Below are 24338 nucleotides of genomic sequence, written 5' to 3'. Positions count from 1 at the left end.
GAGAGAGAGATAGAGAGGGAGAGAGAGAGAGAGGGAGAGATAGAGAGAGAGATAGAGAGGGAGAGAGAGAGAGGGAGAGAGAGATAGAGAGAGAGAGAGAGAGAGAGAGAGAGAGAGAGAGCCCCTGGTGGTTGTTAGACCCACACTGCGGTGTTGTAGTCAAACAGCGTCTGTGTTCTCTCCCCCCGGTCCTCTGCCGGCCTCCCGTCCATGTAGATCCCCGGAAACCGCGTCCGGAGCGGCTCGGGCTCGGCAGGCGCCGCCGTCTGAGGGGGGCGTGGCCGGCCCTTACCCTGCTGCTGCCCACCGCCGCCGCCGCCGCCGGCCCAGAAGGGGAAGTAGAATCCGCCCCTGGCCTTGGTGGACGGCGCCGCCTTCCTGGGCCTCTTGGCGAGCTCCCCGCCTGACTCCTCGGGCGGCGCCGCCCACCCCGGACGCTCCTTCAGGAGCTTGTCCGGTCGGGCCGCACGCCGCGCAGGAACTTCTTGAAGATGTTGGCGGTCAGCGAGAACTTCCGGCAGATCTCCTGCGAGCGGCTGAGGTGGCGGCGGCGGCGGAGCAGGCGGGCGGTGGGCGAGCCGGGCCCGTCGACAGGCTCTGCCCCCTCCTCCTCCTGCCCCTCCCCCCCACCGCCGCCGTCGTCGTCGCCTCCCTCCAGCTCGGGCAGGTCCAGCCAGTTGCCCACCAGGTCGGCGAACACGTTGTCGCCCAGAACCAGCGGCTGGCGGTTGCGGCAGCGGCTCATCAGCGAGCAGGTCCAGTCGGCCGGGTCGTCGGCGCCGGCGCCGGCGTCCCGGGAGTAGTCGGCGTCCAGGGACGGGCCTTCGCGCGAGAGGCTGTACAGGATGCCCGGCAGGTCCACGGGGGTGGGCGGGGTCGGCGCCGGGGGGTGACGCTGCTGCAACCGCTGCTCTGGCGGCGCCGGGCCGAGACGGGGGCCGCAGAAGTCCGCCTGGGGGGCTGTGTAGCCCGACACCCTCCGGGGGAGGGACGGAGGCTGGGGGGCGGGGTCTGGGTGAGGGGGCGGGTTCTCGCTCTCCAGGCTGGAGGAGGAGGAGGGGGAGGAGGTTCCCAGGCTGCTCCTCTGGACCCAGCTCGGCCTCCGGCTCCTCTTCTGCTCCTCCCGGACCAGTGGGGGGGAGTGCAGGGGGCTGGGGGTCCAGCGGCCGGCCGGGGAGGAGGAGGAGGAGGGGGGCGGGGCCGCCGGGGCACCTGGGCCGGGCCCCCCTGAGAGGTCCAACCCCTCCAGCGCCGTCTGCACCTGGAGGAGCTTCAGTTCCTGAAGGGCCCCCATCATGGAGTTCATCTGGGCGTGGAGGCCATCGCCCGCCTCCTTCATAGAGAGCTAAGGGAGAGAGGGAGAGAGTGGGAGGGAGGGAGAGAGAGAGGGATAGAGAGAGAGAGAGAGAAAGGGAGAGAGAGAGAGAGAAAGGGAGGGAGAGAGGGAGAGAGGGAGAGAGAGGCAGAGAGGGAGAGAGAGAGAGGGAGAGGGAGGAGGGGGGAAAGAAGAGACGGGGGTGGGGTGTTCAGCTAGTTTAACAAAAGACCATAACAACACATCAATTCAAGCACTTGACCTCTCATGGTCCCTTTGTCATCTAGCAAACCTTGCATGGCAGCTCCTCCCCAAACACCTCCCAAAACACACCGCTTCAAGAGACTGGTCAAATGGACTGTGTGGATGATACTCAATTAACATGATAAAGTGCATACTGTATTCCTAACATTGTGATCTCTCCTCTAGCGTCGCTGGATGTTGACTCTGTACTGTTGGCCTTTGTGTTGGGAGGCCTCACATGTTTTGTTTTTGGTCACATGACTTGTTTTGTGTGGCAGGCCCCCCATATGGGCTCCGTGTGTGAGAGGAGACAGACCACTGACAGCTGTGGGGCGGACGATCAGGGGATGCACCTCTCTCCCTTCTCTCACTCTCTCCCCCTCCTCCCTCTCCCTCTCCCCTCTCTCTCTCCTTCCTCTCTCACTCTCTCTCCCTCCCCTCTCTCTCTCTCCCCCTCCCCTCTCTCTCTCTCCCCCTCCCCTCTCTCTCTCCCTCATCTCTCTCTACCCCTCCCCTCTCTCCCTCCTCTCCCCCCCTCTCCAAATCTCTCTATCCACCTCCTCCTCTCCAACTTCTCTAAGTCACACGTTCTCTCTCTCTCTCTCGCTCTACCTCCCCCCCCCCCCCCATCTCCAGTCACACATCCTGCAGCGAGTGTCTTGCCTGTCAGGCAGCAGAGACAGCCCCCCAGGCTGCTGCACCACCTGACCTGATTGCCTGTCCCCACCTCCTCAAAAACAAGACGGATGCTGATAGTGATATTTCACTCAGAGAACGCCTGTGGAGGCGACAGTCATGTCTAAAAACACACACAGAGGAGCACAATGTCATCCGGGAGGCAAAGCTAGTGTGATGTTGTATGTTGTCCAGCGCACTCAAGTTGAGGCTATTTTAATTTAAATTTTGTTGTACCTTGGCACAATGACAATAAAGACATTCTATTCTATTCTATTATTCTATTCCTACTGGTCCGGAACCCGGGCTTCCAAAACAAACGCGCAGAAAGAAAGCATGTCATATCTCATACTGTCGCCTATGAAAACACACCTCTCAGTACATATTGAAATCATGTTTTTTCAAAATGGCGTCTGGACGTCAGACCCTAGTTTATGAGTGTTATGCTTATTTAAAGTATACTTGGCAGCCATGGTCTGACGCCGAGACCAGACAGAGGTGTTAGTGATGCGCTCAACCGTAGCGGATCACAACAGTCTGCTGTGTTTGTGCGCGATGCAACAGCAACAGTGCCATTGTGTTCCCTCAGATAACGCCTCAAACTCAAACAAGAAAGCTAAATGTCATTAGGTCACAATAACGTCACAAAAACATACATACCCGTTAATAAAACTAATAAAACCCTGCCTGTCAACTATAAAGACACCCTCGAGCGCATCCTTGATCACTCAATCCATAAAACCAAGATCATAAGAGTCCCTAGTCCCAGACTAGGAGATGACGGATCATCTTACCTCGTTCCCACGTTTACAAAGCCAGGGCTTTCTCTTTTTTTGGCGCACTTGTCTGGTCTCTCCTGCCGCTCTCTAACCATGGTCCTCACACCTTTCAAACAGTGCCATCCCCCTGCCCTATATGAAGACCCCACCAATAGAGGAGCCCCCTCTGAGCTGGCCGGCCAATCAGCTCTGTCTAGACGTTAATCCCTAGCTGTGCCGGGGGGGGGGGGCTCAGTCAAGCACACTAACTGACAATGATGGGGCGGGGCTGAGTGGGTGAGAGTCACAGCAGTGATAGTGGTCCGGGGCAGCAGCAGGTTGAGTTCGGAGGGAGGGGGGGTAGTTGATGGGGCCAGTGGGGGGCTTGGGGGGGTGTTGGGGGGGACTCTTGCCATATGTTCAGATGGCTGATAGATGGTTGATGGATTAAATTATGGACTACAGTACAAGAGTACAGTAGACACCATAAGAACACATGGAGGATGGGGGGGGTGAGAGAAGGACAGTGATACTGTATCCCCCCCCTACCCCCCCCCCCCCCCACCTCCCAAACCACAGACTGACTCTGGCTAATCTGCTGGCCCAGGGTGGGAAATGTACATGTGCAACCACTGTGTTGAACAGAAGAGCATCATGAAGAGTTACCGTACCGTGGGAAGTGCTATTCTGTAGTTTGGTCTAATTGTAATCTCCTAGAGAATATTCCCTTATGGTGAATTATCTAGTCCACCCACACTGGTCTGACTCAAACAAACCCAAACAAGTCAGCAGAAATCCTGTCACCAGACGACATTCCGGTCGTTTTTAGATTAATCGTGTTTACATTCTTATCTCGTAAGTCGAACCCGTGTGTGCGCTGCCTTCAACGCCTCCGAATAACTGCGGCCACCGACGGTGTTATGACAACACCGCGTCGTTCCCACGGACGCTGAACGACAGCTAGGCTCGTCCATGTGCGGCGCATGGATGGTTCCGGGCGAAAGTAAAAGTGACATCATCAGTGAGGGCCTGTGGTGACATCATCAGTGAGGGCCTGTGGCTGGCGTCTGGACAGGTGGGAAGGTCTTAATAACAGGGTTTAGGGTCGTATTCATAAGCCTATCCATGCGTGTGCCAGGCGGGATAAAAGGCCATTGTCTGTGGGTGCCTAATAACCGCCAGCCTGGGTAGTTAGGCCCATCAGCTTGTCTCTGTGTTCCCGTCTCACACACACACACACACACACACACACACACACACACACACACACACACACACACACACACACATATGGCTGACTTCATTAGGGGTAATTAGATGACTTTACAGGCTGGGAAAACTGCACATAATTACTGTTTACTTTCCACCACAGCCAAGTTCAAAGAGTTTGGTGTGAAGAACGGCTGTGTTGTTTTACAGACATCTCCATGGCAGCCGTACCGCAGGCCAACGGTGAGATTACGTGAGAACAATCCCATTCCAGAGATGACTTGCCTCGTCTCAGGGCGAACTTGGCCAACGGAACTAGCTGACTGGTTTATACATGCCACCTGAACACTCACATGCAATCCTTCTCTCGTCCCGAAATTCACACACGCAACCCTGGTCGACTCATCCAGAACTCACTCCCATTGGCTACCCCATTTCTATTCTCTGACTCTATTAATGATTCATAGCATGCCCTGAAGAACAGAACTGAGTCAGCCAAGCCCTGTGGTTGACCTGTCTGTGCATGCAGCCACCTAAGGCCCTGACCCCTGACCTCTGACCCAGACATTGCACCTCCAGGTCTCACTCAAGCACCCAGGGACAACATGTTTTAAAGAGCAGTTTTAAATATAACATTTTAAAAGGACAGTTCACTGAAATCCACTGGGAAAGACAGGATATTACATCATGACCCAGTGATATCAGCCACAAGTAATCAAATCAAATCAAAATTGATTTATAGAGCACGTTTAAAACGACAGCAGTCGACCAAAGTGCTGTACAAAGGTGAATCCTATAGGTAAAAACATTTCTCAACAAACCAAGGAAATAACAGCAAAACAATACAGACATTCAACATGAACAACATGAACATAATGACCAACATCTCCTACTGCTGGTCAGTTTGTCCATGTTTTTACTCAGTCTCTGTTGTTTGGTCTCTGTCTTTACTTAAAACAACAACAACAGAATTGATCAACAGAAATGATTGTTCAAGGGGTTTGGAACCTAACTACAGAAGCACTGAACACAATCCAGCTATCGTCGGCCGTCACTGGAGCATGACTATCCTCTCTGAAGGGTTGTCCTACTGTAGGTCGCTAGAGGCCGTAGAGGCCGTTAGAGGCCGATCCGTGGTCCACATGCTGTGGTGCAGCGTGGTGCACTTCAAAGCTGACTGGCAATTGACGGCTGAAAAGTCAGAGAATAATTGATTGCAGCCTTGAATTCATTTTAGACTCATTAAAGTTCTACTCAGTTGTTAAAAAGAGATCGTTTCTACAGTAGTTCACCAAGTCAAAGCAGAAAGCAAAAAGCATGTGTCATCAATATGGGTGCAAACTCATGGCAGCCATCTAATATGTATGAATCTGAATTAAATCTCCCTCAATGAGTCAACACCGTATCTTCACTCAGCCTTTGCTCTGATGTGATTGGCCAGTTTAGGGGGAGGTCAGAGGTGAGCACTACTGATCTCAGCTGACTCTCACTCCTCGCATGCATGTCTGTGTGTGTATGCATGCGTATGTCTATCAGTGTGTATGTGTGTGTGCGCATGCATTTGTGTGTCTGCGCATGCATTTGTGTGTCTATCGTGTGTGTGTGTATGTATGTGTGTGTGAATGCATCTACGTGTCTATCGTGTGTGTGTATCGTGCAACGTGTTCAGTTGACCTTATTGACACACCTGTACAGGATTAATTGATAGGAAAAAAGGACCATTCCAGGCCATGAGTGGACATACAGAGACCATTCACTGGTGGTGTTGTAGTTGTTGGCCAGAGGCTGAAGAAACAAGACCAAGGTTATCAAAGGAGTGGGTGGTATGTGTGTGTGTGTGGCATGCATGTATGTGTGTGTGTATGTGTGTGTGGCATGCATGCATGTATGTGTGTGTGTGTATGCATGCTTATGAGGGTTTGAGTCATTTATTCCAGCCCCCCTAACCCCCCCACCCCAGCCCATTAAATATGAATGCAGGGTTGTGTTGGTCAAGGTCAGAAAAGGGGTCTGTGTCCAGAGGATACAGGCCAACTCTGTGTCAGATCTGGGTCAATTACTATTCGTAAATACTGCCAAATACTTAGGGTGCACTTGATACGGTACAACTCTGCTCTCCTCCTGCCACCTCCCCAGTTCTCTCCTCTCCTCTCCTCTCCTCTCCTCTCCTCTCCTCTCCTCTCCTCTCCTCTCCTCTCCTCTCCTCTCCTCTCCTCTCAATGTGAGTGCCTGATATGAACAGCATGTAGGGTCTCACAGACAAGCTGCAAAGCAGCGATTGAACATGATCCACAATAGATTGGAGGCAGAAGCCATCAAATGCTTGATAAAACAGCGTTTGACGTCAGCACTTCTGTGCGGGGTGGGCTAAGCAAATGCAATTTAGTTGATCGTCCAAGAAACATTAGCTGAATTGCTTTACAGCAGCGACTGAGGGGAAAGTGAATCCATTATATTTTACGGCCGTGAATACCGGCCTTTCTTGAGCTGTGGTGTATTTTAAGCCGAAGGACTGGCGTCATCATGAGTCATTTTCATCAAATCTCTCAGCAGATCTGATAGGCGTTAACAGGCCTGTGTCTCGGGTTAGCGCTTCAATCTCCAACACAATGATCCCACATACGAGCCCCACAGATGCCACTTCTACTGCCAAGGACAATTTTAGCGAAGGGGAAGGAAGCCGAGAGGCAGGAGAATGGAGCCACAGGAGAGAAAGAGGCACGACACAAACGGACCCGGGACCGACAGAGAGTCCCGGCTACCAAGGCCCTGGAGGTAACAGAACAAACGACTCTCCCAACACAGTAGCTTGGCCCGCCTCTCAGAACCTAGCAGCGCTCGGTAGTTAGGTTTTCAAATATCAGGTTGTATGACCTCACACGCGCTCTCTTTTGAAAAGCATTCCAAGATGACAGTTATGTTTGAAAGGCCCGAGGGCTTGTTTGAGATTAAAGGACACACAGGATTGAAATTAGCGCTAGTATCACTATCAAAAGAGCTGCAATCTTTTAAGTCACTGTGACACCATTAGCCTACAGATGGTGATGGTCGACGTGTACAAGCAGCCAGAAGAACACAGAGGTTAGTGGTATTTTCTGTTCAACACTTGAAAAGGTGGAAGGTGAATCTCATATTCTAGGCTGTGTGAATGATGACTCAACTGTGTTCAGTCTTTTGACATTATTGGTTAGCCTATATTCTCCCAAGATCTTTTCCCAAAGGGAGTCTTTTTTACGTTAGGTTTTACGTAACAGTTGTGCTAAGAGGTGTGTCACAAACACAGTGTTAAGGTTTAGAAAGTGACCAGTCTAGGATAGGTGTCCAGCGGCACAACAGTCAGCGGTAATAGAAATAAACCAGGACTCACTGAGGTCAGAGTTCACCATTCGGCTTGACCTGACACCACCTGACATAGTGATTCTCGACCACTGACACAGTTCCTACCTTCATACGAGCTCCTCTCCGAAGGAGGAGCAGGGGAAAGGGGATGACAGCTTTCATGACGTTCAGTAGGCCTATAACATCAACATTTCACTACTACTGGTGCACTAAACCACAATGAGCTACTAAACCAGCCTCCATTCCCCATAACCAAACTAGTACATGTTTGAATGTCTTTAAAAATATATATTTTACCAACTTCAATTAAAGCCTGCTGATGTCAATGACTTGACCAATCAAGAGGACCATTCTAAAACTCCCAGGAGTGTTCTGTAAGGAAATCTTATAGCCTAGTAAACCAGCTTTTCTCAATTCCTAGAAAGTAGATTATTTGGAGAGATCAGCTTTTCCCAGGTTTGGAGGTAGTGGTTGTCGTTGAAGACGTGGGCCAGGGTTGGCACAGGAGTGGCCTCAGGCAGGGAGGCTCTGCAACAGATTGAGCCCCACATGGTACAGGCCAGGAGGGAGAGAGCGAGGGGCTTCTAGCCGGCATCTGCTCTCTCTCTCCGACGGTCTCTGCATTCGCAGAGGGGAGGCCAGCCAGTCGCTACTTTTATGTCAGCATCACGCTGTGACATGGGACCGCAACACGCCGGGCACGCAGCCCCACCGTAACCACCGCGCGCCAGCGCCAGCTGACACACATCAAGCTCATTCCGTGCCCACAGAAGCCTCAGAGTAGAGAGTCCTCATGTTGCTAACCATACAGCCTTCACTGATACGCCATGACGGGCGAAAAAACAGGCCCTTTGAAGATGCCTCCAAAGGGAATCCGTGCCAGTTAAGGTTACTTTGAACATGCATGCAGTTGGCAAAAGATTTAGGCGAGAGAGCAGCTTCCAGATGAATTTTGCTCTTACAATTCAAACAGACTAGTTTGAAATGTAAGATCAAACTATTTCTTACAGTTAGTTATGATAACATCCCACAAAATCCAATATTTACAGAGGTCTAATGTCATTGAATTGTATATGATGTAACAGAGATACTGTAATACAAGTGATAAGTCTTGACATTTAGCCATGCTGTCTCTTAGGGAGTAGCTGCCTAATACACATGAAAGCACCGGCCACAATAATGGAAACAGCTTAAAGCTAGAGCCTATGACAATGCCTCTCCAAAGATGATACAGTTAGGAACATTTCTGATATGCGTTGTCAGACATGAGGTTCGTGAAAAAAGACAGAAGCCCCAGCTCACTCTGGGAGATGGAAGACCTTCCCTGCCAGTTTAGACAAAACTGTCTTCAGTGTGAGTCATTTATCTTCACAGATGTTAGGGTGGGGTGGTGTGTGTACGTGTATGTGTGTGTGTGTGTCTGTGTGTGTGTGGCTGGGGTAGGCTAAAGCTTAGAATATTCTGTCCGTTATACACAGATTCATGTAAATAGTGAGTAAAATAGCATTTGTAACAATTTGTTCATACAATTATTTCCCAAAATTAAACTTGTGCACATTGCACAATGCATGTCTATCACAATTGACAGCTATAGGTTAGGAAAATAATAAATTGAACATAAATATAGTGACGATTACAAAGAAGCCGATTTAGTCCTGTCCTCTGTCCCCTAAAACTAAAAATATACCATTTGAATTTGTTTTTTATTGCTCTGTGTTCACTTCTTTGTCTGACCCAGATCAGGCTCAAGTTTCCAAAAACCGGATGCATGCTCCAATCAATACAGTAGATATACACATACAGTAGGCTACAAACATGCATACCGTACACATTACATTGCAATTGGAATAGCGATTATAAACACACATACCAATTCCTGCTTCAGTCGTCTCAAGCAAGTATCCATATTTTTACGCTCTGACCTGGAGAGCTGCGGTCGTTCCATTTTGAAATGCAAGTATTTAAATTAAAACACTATGGCTCTGTTCCTCGTTCAAACATGCCTCTCGCAAATATCACTTTCCATTACATTGTCAAAGAGAAAACAGATCACCGTCATTGTGAGGAGACGATTTGAGAGAGCAAAAACACGCGGTTGTTAATGTGCGCGTCTTGTCCCGACGCAAACTCAGCATTCATTAAACTGTTGATGTTGCCGCTGAGTGAATATATTTACTTATAAGGTGAGAATGAAGAAGCCAAGGGGATGCTCTCCGAGACCTGCACGCAAGGCGGTCGTTATATCTGACTTGTCACACACTACCAGTGCCCCACTGCCTCGGTCGGTCTCCGACTGTAAAGCTACACTATTTTTTCATTCAAGGGGAGCGCTACGTTGAGCACTCAATTTCCTCCAATGAGAGGTTTTCTTTGACAGGAGGCTGAGCCTAGGCCACTGTAGATCCCGTTCGAACTGGAATGAAATAGCAAACCATTTGCAATGGTGGACATAGAGAGTTATGGTTCTTATTTAATGGCGCAGTCTACAGTAGTCAGGTGAAATAGCCTTCTCTTATACTGTACATCCAAGGTGCATAGGATCCTTCAGTGTACAATTCCCCTGAGGTTCATTAACCTAACTGCAAGCTACACACATTCTACAAATGAACATTATAAATCATACACAGCCATTACACATACATTAATGGTCTGTGACTGAGGGGAAGTGCTCAAGCCAAGGAAGAGTGTAAGAAGGGGCCGCCCGCAACGCAGATAGCCTACTCTCAAAGTGCTTCCTCCCTACCTTGGAGTTCTGGCATGACTTGACGTATAGCTTAGTAGAGGAGAACACACTTGGACCAATCCAATTTAGTGAGACCTGGAGGAAGGACGGAAGGAAGGACGGAAGGAAGGAAGGAGGCATTTATAGAGTCTTCAGACCCGGCCGTATCCCAGAGGTCAGCGGCCTGGTCCCTCTCATTGTGCTCTGACAGGAAGCACCTGGGGAGAGGCCTTTTGTTGTGGGATCTGGATACAAGTCTGTCGTTAGCAGGAAGGAAGAGCACCATTCTGGACCAGGTCTGTCCCCCTCTGTCGTTCACGTGCACAAGAACCTCTGTCCTTCACGTGCACACAGACCCTGCTCTCCCTGTCGTCATGGACGCGGATCGAGCTTGATCTAAAATGAAATCCAACACGATCGGAGCTTGTTTGTTCGTGTGATGAGGATGTAACAGGTGTCAGCGCATCGCTCGTCAGAAGCGCTTCCACCCTCACTTTGCCCACGCTGGGATCTGGGTCTTCTGACTGACGAACATGCATGGCCACCTCTCATAAACACCGCTTTAGCCAGCCACACCGCTGAAAAGCATAGCCTAGCGATTCGATGGCGGGGGTGGGCGGTACTGTATTTATAGTGAGGACTGAGTTGGGGTGGCACGTAGCTTGGGAGGTAGGGCGGTCGGCTGAGGATCGCAAGGTTCCTTGTTCGATCCTCAGCTTCTGGAGTGTGCCAAAGTGTCCTTGAGCAAGATGCTGAAACCAAAAATCGCTCATGTGCGGCACGGTGGCGCATTACCTAGTAGGAGTTTGCGTGTTCGCAAGGGTGTGTGGGTGTGTGTGTATTTGTTTCGCCGCCAACGTGGTGTGCGTGTCTCACCTCGTGACAAATAAAGATGTTTGTTTTGTTGTTTGAGTTTAACCAGTTCAACTCGGTTACAAGTGGCACTGTCTGTGAGAGGAAAGCCCAAATATCATTCCCAGATCTTAGGGGAATTCCTCTTTGGTCTAGGTAGTTGTTGTTTGGGTTTCCATGCGGTAGCCTAGATCACCCATCTGTGACGCCTAGTCCTCAAGGCCTCATCTGTGTTTAAGAATGCAGCCCATTGAGCCCAGCCCTCGCTCAGTTTGACCAGTTCCCGTCCGAAGCTCCGGCTGTGGGGCGGCTCGACCCGATTCCATCTAAATGAGTCGTATTATCATCGCGATTTCAGTGTGAGCCGCATGTTGCCGTCTCCCAGACGGGAGCAGGATCGCAGGCCGGGCCGACCGGAGCGCCGGCTTCTCTGAAAGCGAAGAAATGGGGCTGGGATCGCATGAATAAATCATCTGAACATCAACGCTTTGGGGAGAGGGAGAAAGTGCCGCGTCAACGACGATCACTGTCTGCGCGTGCCTCGATCTGTTAGAGCTCTGAGGCAGTGGGACACATGGCTGCGTTGCTTCCTAGATGATGCAATGAGAATGACATTGAACATCCAACTATTATGTGATCATCATAAGTGACCATTGTCAGTGTCAACAGTGTTTGAGGCAATTAGAATGTTTCCAAACAGAAAGAGAGAGGGAAGGAGAGAGCACGCACCAGAGTTTAAGCAGATAGGATAACATTTGTGGACATACAGTAGGCCTATTGGGGTCTAATCTTCTGAGTTGAGATCTTGAGATCTCTGGGGTGAGAAACAGAGGGGTCAGATAGAATCCCCGTCCAGCTGTGACCCTCTGACCTCAACTTGCAGCTGCTCGTCCGTCCTCCGTGTGCCCACTTCCCCTCAGCTGTCGCCATGACTACAGTGGTCTGAGGAAACGTCCTGTGGTTCAGACCACACAGCAGTGGGCACCGACACACAAACGCAGGCTCAGCAGCAACTGTGAGACATTCATCAGTCTGGATCTCAGCAGGACAGCCTGGGACCAGGACACTGTGGTGTGAAATGGCTTTACTATGAAGTGATCTGCCTATACTGTAGAGCTGGGCACAGATTAACCATAGGCAGATACACTGGCCATTCCCCAATGAGAGTTTGAAACAGGGCCTACAGTGTTGTAGTTCTAGTTTAGAATGGGACCTACAGTGTTGTAGTTCTAGTTTAGAATTGGGCCTACAGTGTTGTAGTTCTAGTTTAGAATAGGGCCTAAAGTGTCGTCGTTTGAAACAGGGCCTACAGTGGTGTAGTTCTAGTTTGAAACAGGGCCTACAGTGTTGTAGTTCTAGTTTGAAACAGGGTCTACAGTGTTGTAGTTCATGTTTGAAACAGGGCCTACAGTGTTGTAGTTCTAGTTTGAAACAGGGCCTACAGTGTTGTAGTTCAAGTTTGAAACAGGGCCTACAGTGTTGTAGTTCTAGTTTGAAACAGGGCCTACAGTGTTGTAGTTTGAAACAGGGCCTACAGTGTTGTAGTCCTAGTTTGAAACAGGGCCTACAGTGTTGTAGTTCAAGTTTGAAACAAGGCCTACAGTGTTGTAGTTCTAGTTTGAAACATGGTCTACAGTGTTGTAGTTTGAAACAGGGCCTACAGTGTTGTAATTCTAGTTTGAAACAGGGCCTACGGTGGTGTACTTCTAGTTTGAAACAGGCCTCAGTGTTGTAGTTTGAAACAGGGCCTACAGTGTTGTAGTTTGAAACAGGGCCTACTGTGTTGTAGTTTGAAACAGTGTTGTAGTTCTAGTTTGAAACAGGGCCTACAGTGTTGTAGTTCTAGTTTGAAACAGGGCCTACAGTGTTGTAGTTCAAGTTTGAAACAGGGCCTACAGTGTTGTAGTTTGAAACAGGGCCTACAGTGTTGTAGTTCTAGTTTGAAACAGGGCCTACAGTGTTGTAGTTCAAGTTTGAAACAAGGCCTACAGTGTTGTAGTTCTAGTTTGAAACATGGTCTACAGTGTTGTAGTTTGAAACAGGGCCTACAGTGTTGTAATTCTAGTTTGAAACAGGGCCTACAGTGGTGTACTTCTAGTTTGAAACAGGCCTCAGTGTTGTAGTTTGAAACAGGGCCTACAGTGTTGTAGTTTGAAACAGGGCCTACTGTGTTGTAGTTTGAAACAGTGTTGTAGTTCTAGTTTGAAACAGGGCCTACAGTGTTGCAGTTCAAGTTTGAAACAGGTCCTACAGTGTTGTAGTTCAAATTTGAAACAGGGCCTACAGTGTTGTAGTTCTAGTTTGAAAAATGGCATACAGTGTTGTAGTTCAAGTTTGAAACAGGGCCTACAGTGTTGTAGTTTGAAACAGGGCCTACAGTGTTGTAGTTCTAGTTTGAAACAGGGCCTACAGTGTTGTAGTTCAAGTTTGAAACAGGGCCTACAGTGCTGTAGTTCTAGTTTGAAACATGGCATACAGTGTTGTAGTTTGAAACAGGGCCTACAGGGTTGTAATTCTAGTTTGAAACAGGGCCTACAGGGGTGTAGTTTGAAACAGGGCCTACAGTGGTGTAGTTTGAAACAGGGCCTAAAGTGTTGTAGTTTGAAACAGGGCCTACAGTGTTGTAGTTTGAAACAGGGCCGACAGTGTTGTAGTTTGAAACAGGGCCGACAGTGTTGTAGTTCTAGTTTGAAACAGGGTCTACAGTGTTGTAGTTCAAGTTTGAAACAGGGCCTACAGTGTTGTAGTTTGAAACAGGGCCTACAGTGTTGTAGTTCTAGTTTGAAACAGGGCCTACAGTGTTGTAGTTCTAGTTTGAAACAGGGCCTACAGTGTTGTAGTTCAAGTTTGAAACAAGGCCTACAGTGTTGTAGTTCTAGTTTGAAACATGGTCTACAGTGTTGTAGTTTGAAACAGGGCCTACAGTGTTGTAATTCTAGTTTGAAACAGGGCCTACAGTTGTGTACTTCTAGTTTGAAACAGGCCTCAGTGTTGTAGTTCTAGTTTGAAACAGGGCCTACAGTGTTGTAGTTCAAGTTTGAAACAGGGCCTACAGTGTTGTAGTTCTAGTTTGAAACATGGCATACAGTGTTGTAGTTTGAAACAGGGCCTACAGGGTTGTAATTCTAGTTTGAAACAGGGCCTACAGGGGTGTAGTTTGAAACAGGGCCTACAGTGGTGTAGTTTGAAACAGGGCCTAAAGTGTTGTAGTTTGAAACAGGGCCTACAGTGTTGTAGTTTGAAACAGGGCCGACAGTGTTGTAGTTTGAAACAGGGCCGACAGTGTTGTAGTTCTAGTTTGAAACAGGGTCTACAGTGTTGTAGTTCAAGTTTGAAACAGGGCCTACAGTGTTGTAGTTTGAAACAGGGCCTACAGTGTTGTAGTTCTAGTTTGAAACAGGGCCTACAGTGTTGTAGTTCTAGTTTGAAACAGGGCCTACAGTGTTGTAGTTCAAGTTTGAAACAAGGCCTACAGTGTTGTAGTTCTAGTTTGAAACATGGTCTACAGTGTTGTAGTTTTAAACAGGGCCTACAGTGTTGTAATTCTAGTTTGAAACAGGGCCTACAGTTGTGTACTTCTAGTTTGAAACAGGCCTCAGTGTTGTAGTTTGAAACAGGGCCTACAGTGTTGTAGTTTGAAACAGGGCCTACTGTGTTGTAGTTTGAAACAGTGTTGTAGTTCTAGTTTGAAACAGGTCCTACAGTGTTGTAGTTCAAATTTGAAACAGGGCCTACAGTGTTGTAGTTTTAGTTTGAAAAATGGCATACAGTGTTGTAGTTCAAGTTTGAAACAGGGCCTACAGTGTTGTAGTTTGAAACAGGGCCTACAGTGTTGTAGTTCTAGTTTGAAACAGGGCCTACAGTGTTGTAGTTCAAGTTTGAAACAGTGCCTACAGTGTTGTAGTTCTAGTTTGAAACATGGCATACAGTGTTGTAGTTTGAAACAGGGTCTACAGGGTTGTAATTCTAGTTTGAAACAGGGCCTACAGTGGTGTAGTTTGAAACAGGGCCTACAGTGGTGTAGTTTGAAACAGGGCCTACAGTGTTGTAGTTTGAAAAAGGGCCGACAGTGTTGTAGTTCTAGTTTGAAACAGGGTCTACAGTGTTGTAGTTCAAGTTTGAAACAGGGCCTACAGTGTTGTAGTTTGAAACAGGGCCTACAGTGTTGTAGTTCTAGTTTGAAACAGGGCCTACAGTGTTGTAGTTCGAGTTTGAAACAGGGTCTACAGTGTTGTAGTTCAAGTTTGAAACAAGGCCTACAGTGTTGTAGTTCTAGTTTGAAACAGGGCCTACAGTGGTGTACTTCTAGTTTGAAACAGGCCTCAGTGTTGTAGTTTGAAACAGGGCCTACAGTGTTGTAGTTTGATACAGAGCCTACTGTGTTGTAGTTTGAAACAGTGTTGTAGTTCTAGTTTGAAACAGGGCCTACAGTGTTGCAGTTCAAGTTTGAAACAGGTCCTACAGTGTTGTAGTTCAAATTTGAAACAGGACCTACAGTGTTGTAGTTCTAGTTTGAAAAATGGCATACAGTGTTGTAGTTCAAGTTTGAAACAGGGCCTACAGTGTTGTAGTTCTAGTTTGAAACAGGGCCTACAGTGTTGTAGTTCAAGTTTGAAACAGGGCCTACAGTGTTGTAGTTCTAGTTTGAAACAGGGCCTACAGTGTTGCAGTTCAAGTTTGAAACAGGTCCTACAGAGTTGTAGTTTGAAACAGGGCCTACAGTGTTGTAATTCTAGTTTGAAACAGGGCCTACAGGGGTGTAGTTTGAAACAGGGCCTACAGTGGTGTAGTTTGAAACAGGGCCTACAGTGTTGTAGTTTGAAACAGGGCCGACAGTGTTGTAGTTTGAAACAGGGCCGACAGTGTTGTAGTTTGAAACAGGGCCTACAGGGTTGTAGTTTGAAACAAGACCGACAGTGTTGTAGTTTGAAACAGGGCCTACAGTGTTGTACTTCTAGTGTGAAACAGGGCCTACGGTGTTGTACTTCTAGTTTGAAACAGGGCCTACAGTGTTGTAGTTCAAGTTTTAAACAGGGTCTACAGTGTTGTAGTTCTAGTTTGAAACAGGCCTCAGTGTTGTAGTTTGAAACAGGGCCTACAGTGTTGTAGTTTGAAACAGGGCCTACAGTGTTGTAGTTTGAAACAGGGCCTACAGTGTTGTAGTTCAAGTTTGAAACAGGGCCTACAGTGTTGTAGTTTCTAGTTTGAAAAGGGGCCTACAGTGTTGTCGTCCTATTATGATACAGGACCTACAGTGTTGTAGTTTGAAACAGGGCCTACAGTGTTGTAGTTCAAGTTTGAAACAGGGCCTGCAGTGTTGTAGTTCTAGTTTGAAACAGGCTTCAGTGTTGTAGTTTGAAACAGGGCCTACAGTGTTGTAGTTCTAGTTTGAAACAGGGCTGACAGTGTTGTAGTTCTAGTTTGAAACAGGGTCTATAGTGTTGTAGTTCAAGTTAAAACAGGACCTACAGTGTTGTAGTTCTAGTTTGAAACAGGACCTACAGTGTTGTAGTTCTAGTTTGAAACAGGGCCTACAGTGTTGTAGTTCTAGTTTGTAACAGGGTCTACAGTGTTGTAGTTCTAGTTTGAAACAGGCCTACATTGTTGTAGTCCTATTATGATACAGCGCCTACAGTGTTGTAGTTTGAAACAGGCCTCAGTGTTGTAGTTAAAGTTTGAAACAGGGTCTACAGTGTTGTAGGTTGAAACAGGGCCTACAGTGTTGTAGTTCTAGTTTGAAACAGGTTCTACAGTGTTGTAGTTAGTTTGAAACAGGGCCTACAGTGTTGTAGTTTGAAACAGGGCCTGCAGTGTTGTAGTTCAAGTTTGAAACAGGGCCTGCAGTGTTGTAGTTCTAGTTTGAAACAGGCTTCAGTGTTGTAGTTTGAAACAGGGACTACAGTGTTGTAGTTCTAGTTTGAAACAGGGCCTACAGTGTTGTAGTTTGAAACAGGGCCTGCAGTGTTGTAGTTCAAGTTTGAAACAGGGCCTGCAGTGTTGTAGTTCTAGTTTGAAACAGGCTTCAGTGTTGTAGCTTGAAACAGGGCCTACAGTGTTGTAATTCTAGTTTGAAACAGGGCCTACAGTGTTGTAGTTCAAGTTTGAAACAAGGCCTACAGTGTTGTAGTTCTAGTTTGAAACATGGTCTACAGTGTTGTAGTTTGAAACAGGGCCTACAGTGTTGTAATTCTAGTTTGAAACAGGGCCTACAGTGGTGTACTTCTAGTTTGAAACAAGGCCTACAGTGTTGTAGTTCTAGTTTGAAACATGGTCTACAGTGTTGTAGTTTGAAACAGGGCCTACAGTGTTGTAATTCTAGTTTGAAACAGGGCCTACAGTGGTGTACTTCTAGTTTGAAACAGGCCTCAGTGTTGTAGTTTGAAACAGGGCCTACAGTGTTGTAGTTTGAAACAGGGCCTACTGTGTTGTAGTTTGAAACAGTGTTGTAGTTCTAGTTTGAAACAGGGCCTACAGTGTTGCAGTTCAAGTTTGAAACAGGGCCTACAGTGTTGTAGTTTGAAACAGGGCCGACAGTGTTGTAGTTTGAAACAGGGCCGACAGTGTTGTAGTTTGAAACAGGGTCTACAGGGTTGTAGTTTGAAACAAGGCCGACGTGTTGTAGTTTGAAACAGGGCCTACAGTGTTGTACTTCTAGTTTGAAACAGGGCCTACGGTGTTGTACTTCTAGTTTGAAACAGGGCCTACAGTGTTGTAGTTCAAGTTTTAAACAGGGCCTACAGTGTTGTAGTTTGAAAAAAGGCCTACAGTGTTGTAGTTTGAAACAGGGCCTACAGTGTTGTAGTTTGAAAGAGGGTCTACAGTGTTGTAGTTCTAGTTTGAAACAGTCCTCAGTGTTGTAGTTTGAAACAGGGCCTACAGTGTTGTAGTTTGAAACAGGGCCTACAGTGTTGTAGTTCAAGTTTGAAACAGGGCCTACAGTGTTGTAGTTTCTAGTTTGAAAAGGGGCCTACAGTGTTGTAGTCCTATTATGATACAGGACCTACAGTGTTGTAGTTTGAAACAGGGCCTACAGTGTTGTAGTTCTAGTTTGAAACAGGGTCTACAGTGTTGTAGTTCAAGTTTGAAACAGGGCCTGCAGTGTTGTAGTTCTAGTTTGAAACAGGCTTCAGTGTTGTAATTTGAAACAGGGCCTACAGTGTTGTAGTTCTAGTTTGAAACAGGGTCTACAGTGTTTTAGTTCTAGTTTGTAACAGGGTCTACAGTGTTGTAGTTCTAGTTTGAAACAGGCCTACATTGTTGTAGTCCTATTATGATACAGCGCCTACAGTGTTGTAGTTTGAAACAGGCCTCAGTGTTGTAGTTCAAGTTTGAAATAGGGTCTACAGTGTTGTAGGTTGAAACAGGGCCTACAGTGTTGTAGTTCTAGTTTGAAACAGGGCCTACAGTGTTGTAGTTTGAAACAGGGCCTGCAGTGTTGTAGTTCAAGTTTGAAACAGGGCCTGCAGTGTTGTAGTTCTAGTTTGAAACAGGCTTCAGTGTTGTAGTTTGAAACAGGGCCTACAGTGTTGTAGTTCTAGTTTGAAACAGGGCCTACAGTGTTGCAGTTCAAGTTTGAAACAGGTCCTACAGTGTTGTAGTTCAAATTTGAAACAGGACCTACAGTGTTGTAGTTCTAGTTTGAAAAATGGCATACAGTGTTGTAGTTCAAGTTTGAAACAGGGCCTACAGTGTTGTAGTTCTAGTTTGAAACAGGGCCTACAGTGTTGTAGTTCAAGTTTGAAACAGGGCCTACAGTGTTGTAGTTCTAGTTTGAAACAGGGCCTACAGTGTTGTAGTTCTAGTTTGAAACAGGGCCTACAGTGTTGTAGTTCAAGTTTGAAACAGGGCCTACAGTGTTGTAGTTCTAGTTTGAAACAGGGCCTACAGTGTTGCAGTTCAAGTTTGAAACAGGTCCTACAGAGTTGTAGTTTGAAACAGGGCCTACAGTGTTGTAATTCTAGTTTGAAACAGGGCCTACAGGGGTGTAGTTTGAAACAGGGCCTACAGTGGTGTAGTTTGAAACAGGGCCTACAGTGTTGTAGTTTGAAACAGGGCCGACAGTGTTGTAGTTTGAAACAGGGCCGACAGTGTTGTAGTTTGAAACAGGGCCTACAGGGTTGTAGTTTGAAACAAGACCGACAGTGTTGTAGTTTGAAACAGGGCCTACAGTGTTGTACTTCTAGTGTGAAACAGGGCCTACGGTGTTGTACTTCTAGTTTGAAACAGGGCCTACAGTGTTGTAGTTCAAGTTTTAAACAGGGTCTACAGTGTTGTAGTTCTAGTTTGAAACAGGCCTCAGTGTTGTAGTTTGAAACAGGGCCTACAGTGTTGTAGTTTGAAACAGGGCCTACAGTGTTGTAGTTTGAAACAGGGCCTACAGTGTTGTAGTTCAAGTTTGAAACAGGGCCTACAGTGTTGTAGTTTCTAGTTTGAAAAGGGGCCTACAGTGTTGTCGTCCTATTATGATACAGGACCTACAGTGTTGTAGTTTGAAACAGGGCCTACAGTGTTGTAGTTCAAGTTTGAAACAGGGCCTGCAGTGTTGTAGTTCTAGTTTGAAACAGGCTTCAGTGTTGTAGTTTGAAACAGGGCCTACAGTGTTGTAGTTCTAGTTTGAAACAGGGCTGACAGTGTTGTAGTTCTAGTTTGAAACAGGGTCTATAGTGTTGTAGTTCAAGTTAAAACAGGACCTACAGTGTTGTAGTTCTAGTTTGAAACAGGACCTACAGTGTTGTAGTTCTAGTTTGAAACAGGGCCTACAGTGTTGTAGTTCTAGTTTGTAACAGGGTCTACAGTGTTGTAGTTCTAGTTTGAAACAGGCCTACATTGTTGTAGTCCTATTATGATACAGCGCCTACAGTGTTGTAGTTTGAAACAGGCCTCAGTGTTGTAGTTAAAGTTTGAAACAGGGTCTACAGTGTTGTAGGTTGAAACAGGGCCTACAGTGTTGTAGTTCTAGTTTGAAACAGGTTCTACAGTGTTGTAGTTAGTTTGAAACAGGGCCTACAGTGTTGTAGTTTGAAACAGGGCCTGCAGTGTTGTAGTTCAAGTTTGAAACAGGGCCTGCAGTGTTGTAGTTCTAGTTTGAAACAGGCTTCAGTGTTGTAGTTTGAAACAGGGACTACAGTGTTGTAGTTCTAGTTTGAAACAGGGCCTACAGTGTTGTAGTTTGAAACAGGGCCTGCAGTGTTGTAGTTCAAGTTTGAAACAGGGCCTGCAGTGTTGTAGTTCTAGTTTGAAACAGGCTTCAGTGTTGTAGCTTGAAACAGGGCCTACAGTGTTGTAGTTCAAGTTTGAAACAAGGCCTACAGTGTTGTAGTTCTAGTTTGAAACATGGTCTACAGTGTTGTAGTTTGAAACAGGGCCTACAGTGTTGTAATTCTAGTTTGAAACAGGGCCTACAGTGGTGTACTTCTAGTTTGAAACAAGGCCTACAGTGTTGTAGTTCTAGTTTGAAACATGGTCTACAGTGTTGTAGTTTGAAACAGGGCCTACAGTGTTGTAATTCTAGTTTGAAACAGGGCCTACAGTGGTGTACTTCTAGTTTGAAACAGGCCTCAGTGTTGTAGTTTGAAACAGGGCCTACAGTGTTGTAGTTTGAAACAGGGCCTACTGTGTTGTAGTTTGAAACAGTGTTGTAGTTCTAGTTTGAAACAGGGCCTACAGTGTTGCAGTTCAAGTTTGAAACAGGGCCTACAGTGTTGTAGTTTGAAACAGGGCCGACAGTGTTGTAGTTTGAAACAGGGCCGACAGTGTTGTAGTTTGAAACAGGGTCTACAGGGTTGTAGTTTGAAACAAGGCCGACGTGTTGTAGTTTGAAACAGGGCCTACAGTGTTGTACTTCTAGTTTGAAACAGGGCCTACGGTGTTGTACTTCTAGTTTGAAACAGGGCCTACAGTGTTGTAGTTCAAGTTTTAAACAGGGCCTACAGTGTTGTAGTTTGAAAAAAGGCCTACAGTGTTGTAGTTTGAAACAGGGCCTACAGTGTTGTAGTTTGAAAGAGGGTCTACAGTGTTGTAGTTCTAGTTTGAAACAGTCCTCAGTGTTGTAGTTTGAAACAGGGCCTACAGTGTTGTAGTTTGAAACAGGGCCTACAGTGTTGTAGTTCAAGTTTGAAACAGGGCCTACAGTGTTGTAGTTTCTAGTTTGAAAAGGGGCCTACAGTGTTGTAGTCCTATTATGATACAGGACCTACAGTGTTGTAGTTTGAAACAGGGCCTACAGTGTTGTAGTTCTAGTTTGAAACAGGGTCTACAGTGTTGTAGTTCAAGTTTGAAACAGGGCCTGCAGTGTTGTAGTTCTAGTTTGAAACAGGCTTCAGTGTTGTAGTTTGAAACAGGGCCTACAGTGTTGTAGTTCTAGTTTGAAACAGGGTCTACAGTGTTTTAGTTCTAGTTTGTAACAGGGTCTACAGTGTTGTAGTTCTAGTTTGAAACAGGGTCTACAGTGTTTTAGTTCTAGTTTGTAACAGGGTCTACAGTGTTGTAGTTCTAGTTTGAAACAGGGTCTACAGTGTTTTAGTTCTAGTTTGTAACAGGGTCTACAGTGTTGTAGTTCAAGTTTGAAACAGGGCCTGCAGTGTTGTAGTTCTAGTTTGAAACAGGCTTCAGTGTTGTAGTTTGAAACAGGGCCTACAGTGTTGTAGTTCTAGTTTGAAACAGGGTCTACAGTGTTTTAGTTCTAGTTTGTAACAGGGTCTACAGTGTTGTAGTTCTAGTTTGAAACAGGGCCTACAGTGTTGCAGTTCAAGTTTGAAACAGGTCCTACAGTGTTGTAGTTCAAATTTGAAACAGGACCTACAGTGTTGTAGTTCTAGTTTGAAAAATGGCATACAGTGTTGTAGTTCAAGTTTGAAACAGGGCCTACAGTGTTGTAGTTCTAGTTTGAAACAGGGCCTACAGTGTTGTAGTTCAAGTTTGAAACAGGGCCTACAGTGTTGTAGTTCTAGTTTGAAACAGGGCCTACAGTGTTGTAGTTCTAGTTTGAAACAGGGCCTACAGTGTTGTAGTTCAAGTTTGAAACAGGGCCTACAGTGTTGTAGTTCTAGTTTGAAACAGGGCCTACAGTGTTGCAGTTCAAGTTTGAAACAGGTCCTACAGAGTTGTAGTTTGAAACAGGGCCTACAGTGTTGTAATTCTAGTTTGAAACAGGGCCTACAGGGGTGTAGTTTGAAACAGGGCCTACAGTGGTGTAGTTTGAAACAGGGCCTACAGTGTTGTAGTTTGAAACAGGGCCGACAGTGTTGTAGTTTGAAACAGGGCCGACAGTGTTGTAGTTTGAAACAGGGCCTACAGGGTTGTAGTTTGAAACAAGACCGACAGTGTTGTAGTTTGAAACAGGGCCTACAGTGTTGTACTTCTAGTGTGAAACAGGGCCTACGGTGTTGTACTTCTAGTTTGAAACAGGGCCTACAGTGTTGTAGTTCAAGTTTTAAACAGGGTCTACAGTGTTGTAGTTCTAGTTTGAAACAGGCCTCAGTGTTGTAGTTTGAAACAGGGCCTACAGTGTTGTAGTTTGAAACAGGGCCTACAGTGTTGTAGTTTGAAACAGGGCCTACAGTGTTGTAGTTCAAGTTTGAAACAGGGCCTACAGTGTTGTAGTTTCTAGTTTGAAAAGGGGCCTACAGTGTTGTCGTCCTATTATGATACAGGACCTACAGTGTTGTAGTTTGAAACAGGGCCTACAGTGTTGTAGTTCAAGTTTGAAACAGGGCCTGCAGTGTTGTAGTTCTAGTTTGAAACAGGCTTCAGTGTTGTAGTTTGAAACAGGGCCTACAGTGTTGTAGTTCTAGTTTGAAACAGGGCTGACAGTGTTGTAGTTCTAGTTTGAAACAGGGTCTATAGTGTTGTAGTTCAAGTTAAAACAGGACCTACAGTGTTGTAGTTCTAGTTTGAAACAGGACCTACAGTGTTGTAGTTCTAGTTTGAAACAGGGCCTACAGTGTTGTAGTTCTAGTTTGTAACAGGGTCTACAGTGTTGTAGTTCTAGTTTGAAACAGGCCTACATTGTTGTAGTCCTATTATGATACAGCGCCTACAGTGTTGTAGTTTGAAACAGGCCTCAGTGTTGTAGTTAAAGTTTGAAACAGGGTCTACAGTGTTGTAGGTTGAAACAGGGCCTACAGTGTTGTAGTTCTAGTTTGAAACAGGTTCTACAGTGTTGTAGTTAGTTTGAAACAGGGCCTACAGTGTTGTAGTTTGAAACAGGGCCTGCAGTGTTGTAGTTCAAGTTTGAAACAGGGCCTGCAGTGTTGTAGTTCTAGTTTGAAACAGGCTTCAGTGTTGTAGTTTGAAACAGGGACTACAGTGTTGTAGTTCTAGTTTGAAACAGGGCCTACAGTGTTGTAGTTTGAAACAGGGCCTGCAGTGTTGTAGTTCAAGTTTGAAACAGGGCCTGCAGTGTTGTAGTTCTAGTTTGAAACAGGCTTCAGTGTTGTAGCTTGAAACAGGGCCTACAGTGTTGTAGTTCAAGTTTGAAACAAGGCCTACAGTGTTGTAGTTCTAGTTTGAAACATGGTCTACAGTGTTGTAGTTTGAAACAGGGCCTACAGTGTTGTAATTCTAGTTTGAAACAGGGCCTACAGTGGTGTACTTCTAGTTTGAAACAAGGCCTACAGTGTTGTAGTTCTAGTTTGAAACATGGTCTACAGTGTTGTAGTTTGAAACAGGGCCTACAGTGTTGTAATTCTAGTTTGAAACAGGGCCTACAGTGGTGTACTTCTAGTTTGAAACAGGCCTCAGTGTTGTAGTTTGAAACAGGGCCTACAGTGTTGTAGTTTGAAACAGGGCCTACTGTGTTGTAGTTTGAAACAGTGTTGTAGTTCTAGTTTGAAACAGGGCCTACAGTGTTGCAGTTCAAGTTTGAAACAGGGCCTACAGTGTTGTAGTTTGAAACAGGGCCGACAGTGTTGTAGTTTGAAACAGGGCCGACAGTGTTGTAGTTTGAAACAGGGTCTACAGGGTTGTAGTTTGAAACAAGGCCGACGTGTTGTAGTTTGAAACAGGGCCTACAGTGTTGTACTTCTAGTTTGAAACAGGGCCTACGGTGTTGTACTTCTAGTTTGAAACAGGGCCTACAGTGTTGTAGTTCAAGTTTTAAACAGGGCCTACAGTGTTGTAGTTTGAAAAAAGGCCTACAGTGTTGTAGTTTGAAACAGGGCCTACAGTGTTGTAGTTTGAAAGAGGGTCTACAGTGTTGTAGTTCTAGTTTGAAACAGTCCTCAGT

General features: G+C 46.4%; 1 protein-coding gene across 1 annotated transcript; it reads right to left on the bottom strand.

Moving 5' to 3' along the window:
• Nucleotides 1-134: 134 nt before the first annotated feature.
• Nucleotides 135-9484, bottom strand: inka2 (inka box actin regulator 2; the record flags this gene model as incomplete). Its single annotated transcript, XM_084441354.1, is given in 3 exon segments — nt 135-457; nt 460-1345; nt 9410-9484. Coding segments are annotated over 3 exon segments (1284 nt in total).
• Nucleotides 9485-24338: the final 14854 nt, after the last annotated feature.

This window comes from Borostomias antarcticus, assembly GCF_949987555.1.
Source record: "Borostomias antarcticus genome assembly, chromosome: 7".
Taxonomy (NCBI): Eukaryota; Metazoa; Chordata; class Actinopteri; order Stomiiformes; family Stomiidae; genus Borostomias; species Borostomias antarcticus.
The sequence above is the reverse complement of the archived record's forward strand: the minus strand, read 5'-3'. Positions and strand labels throughout refer to the sequence as shown.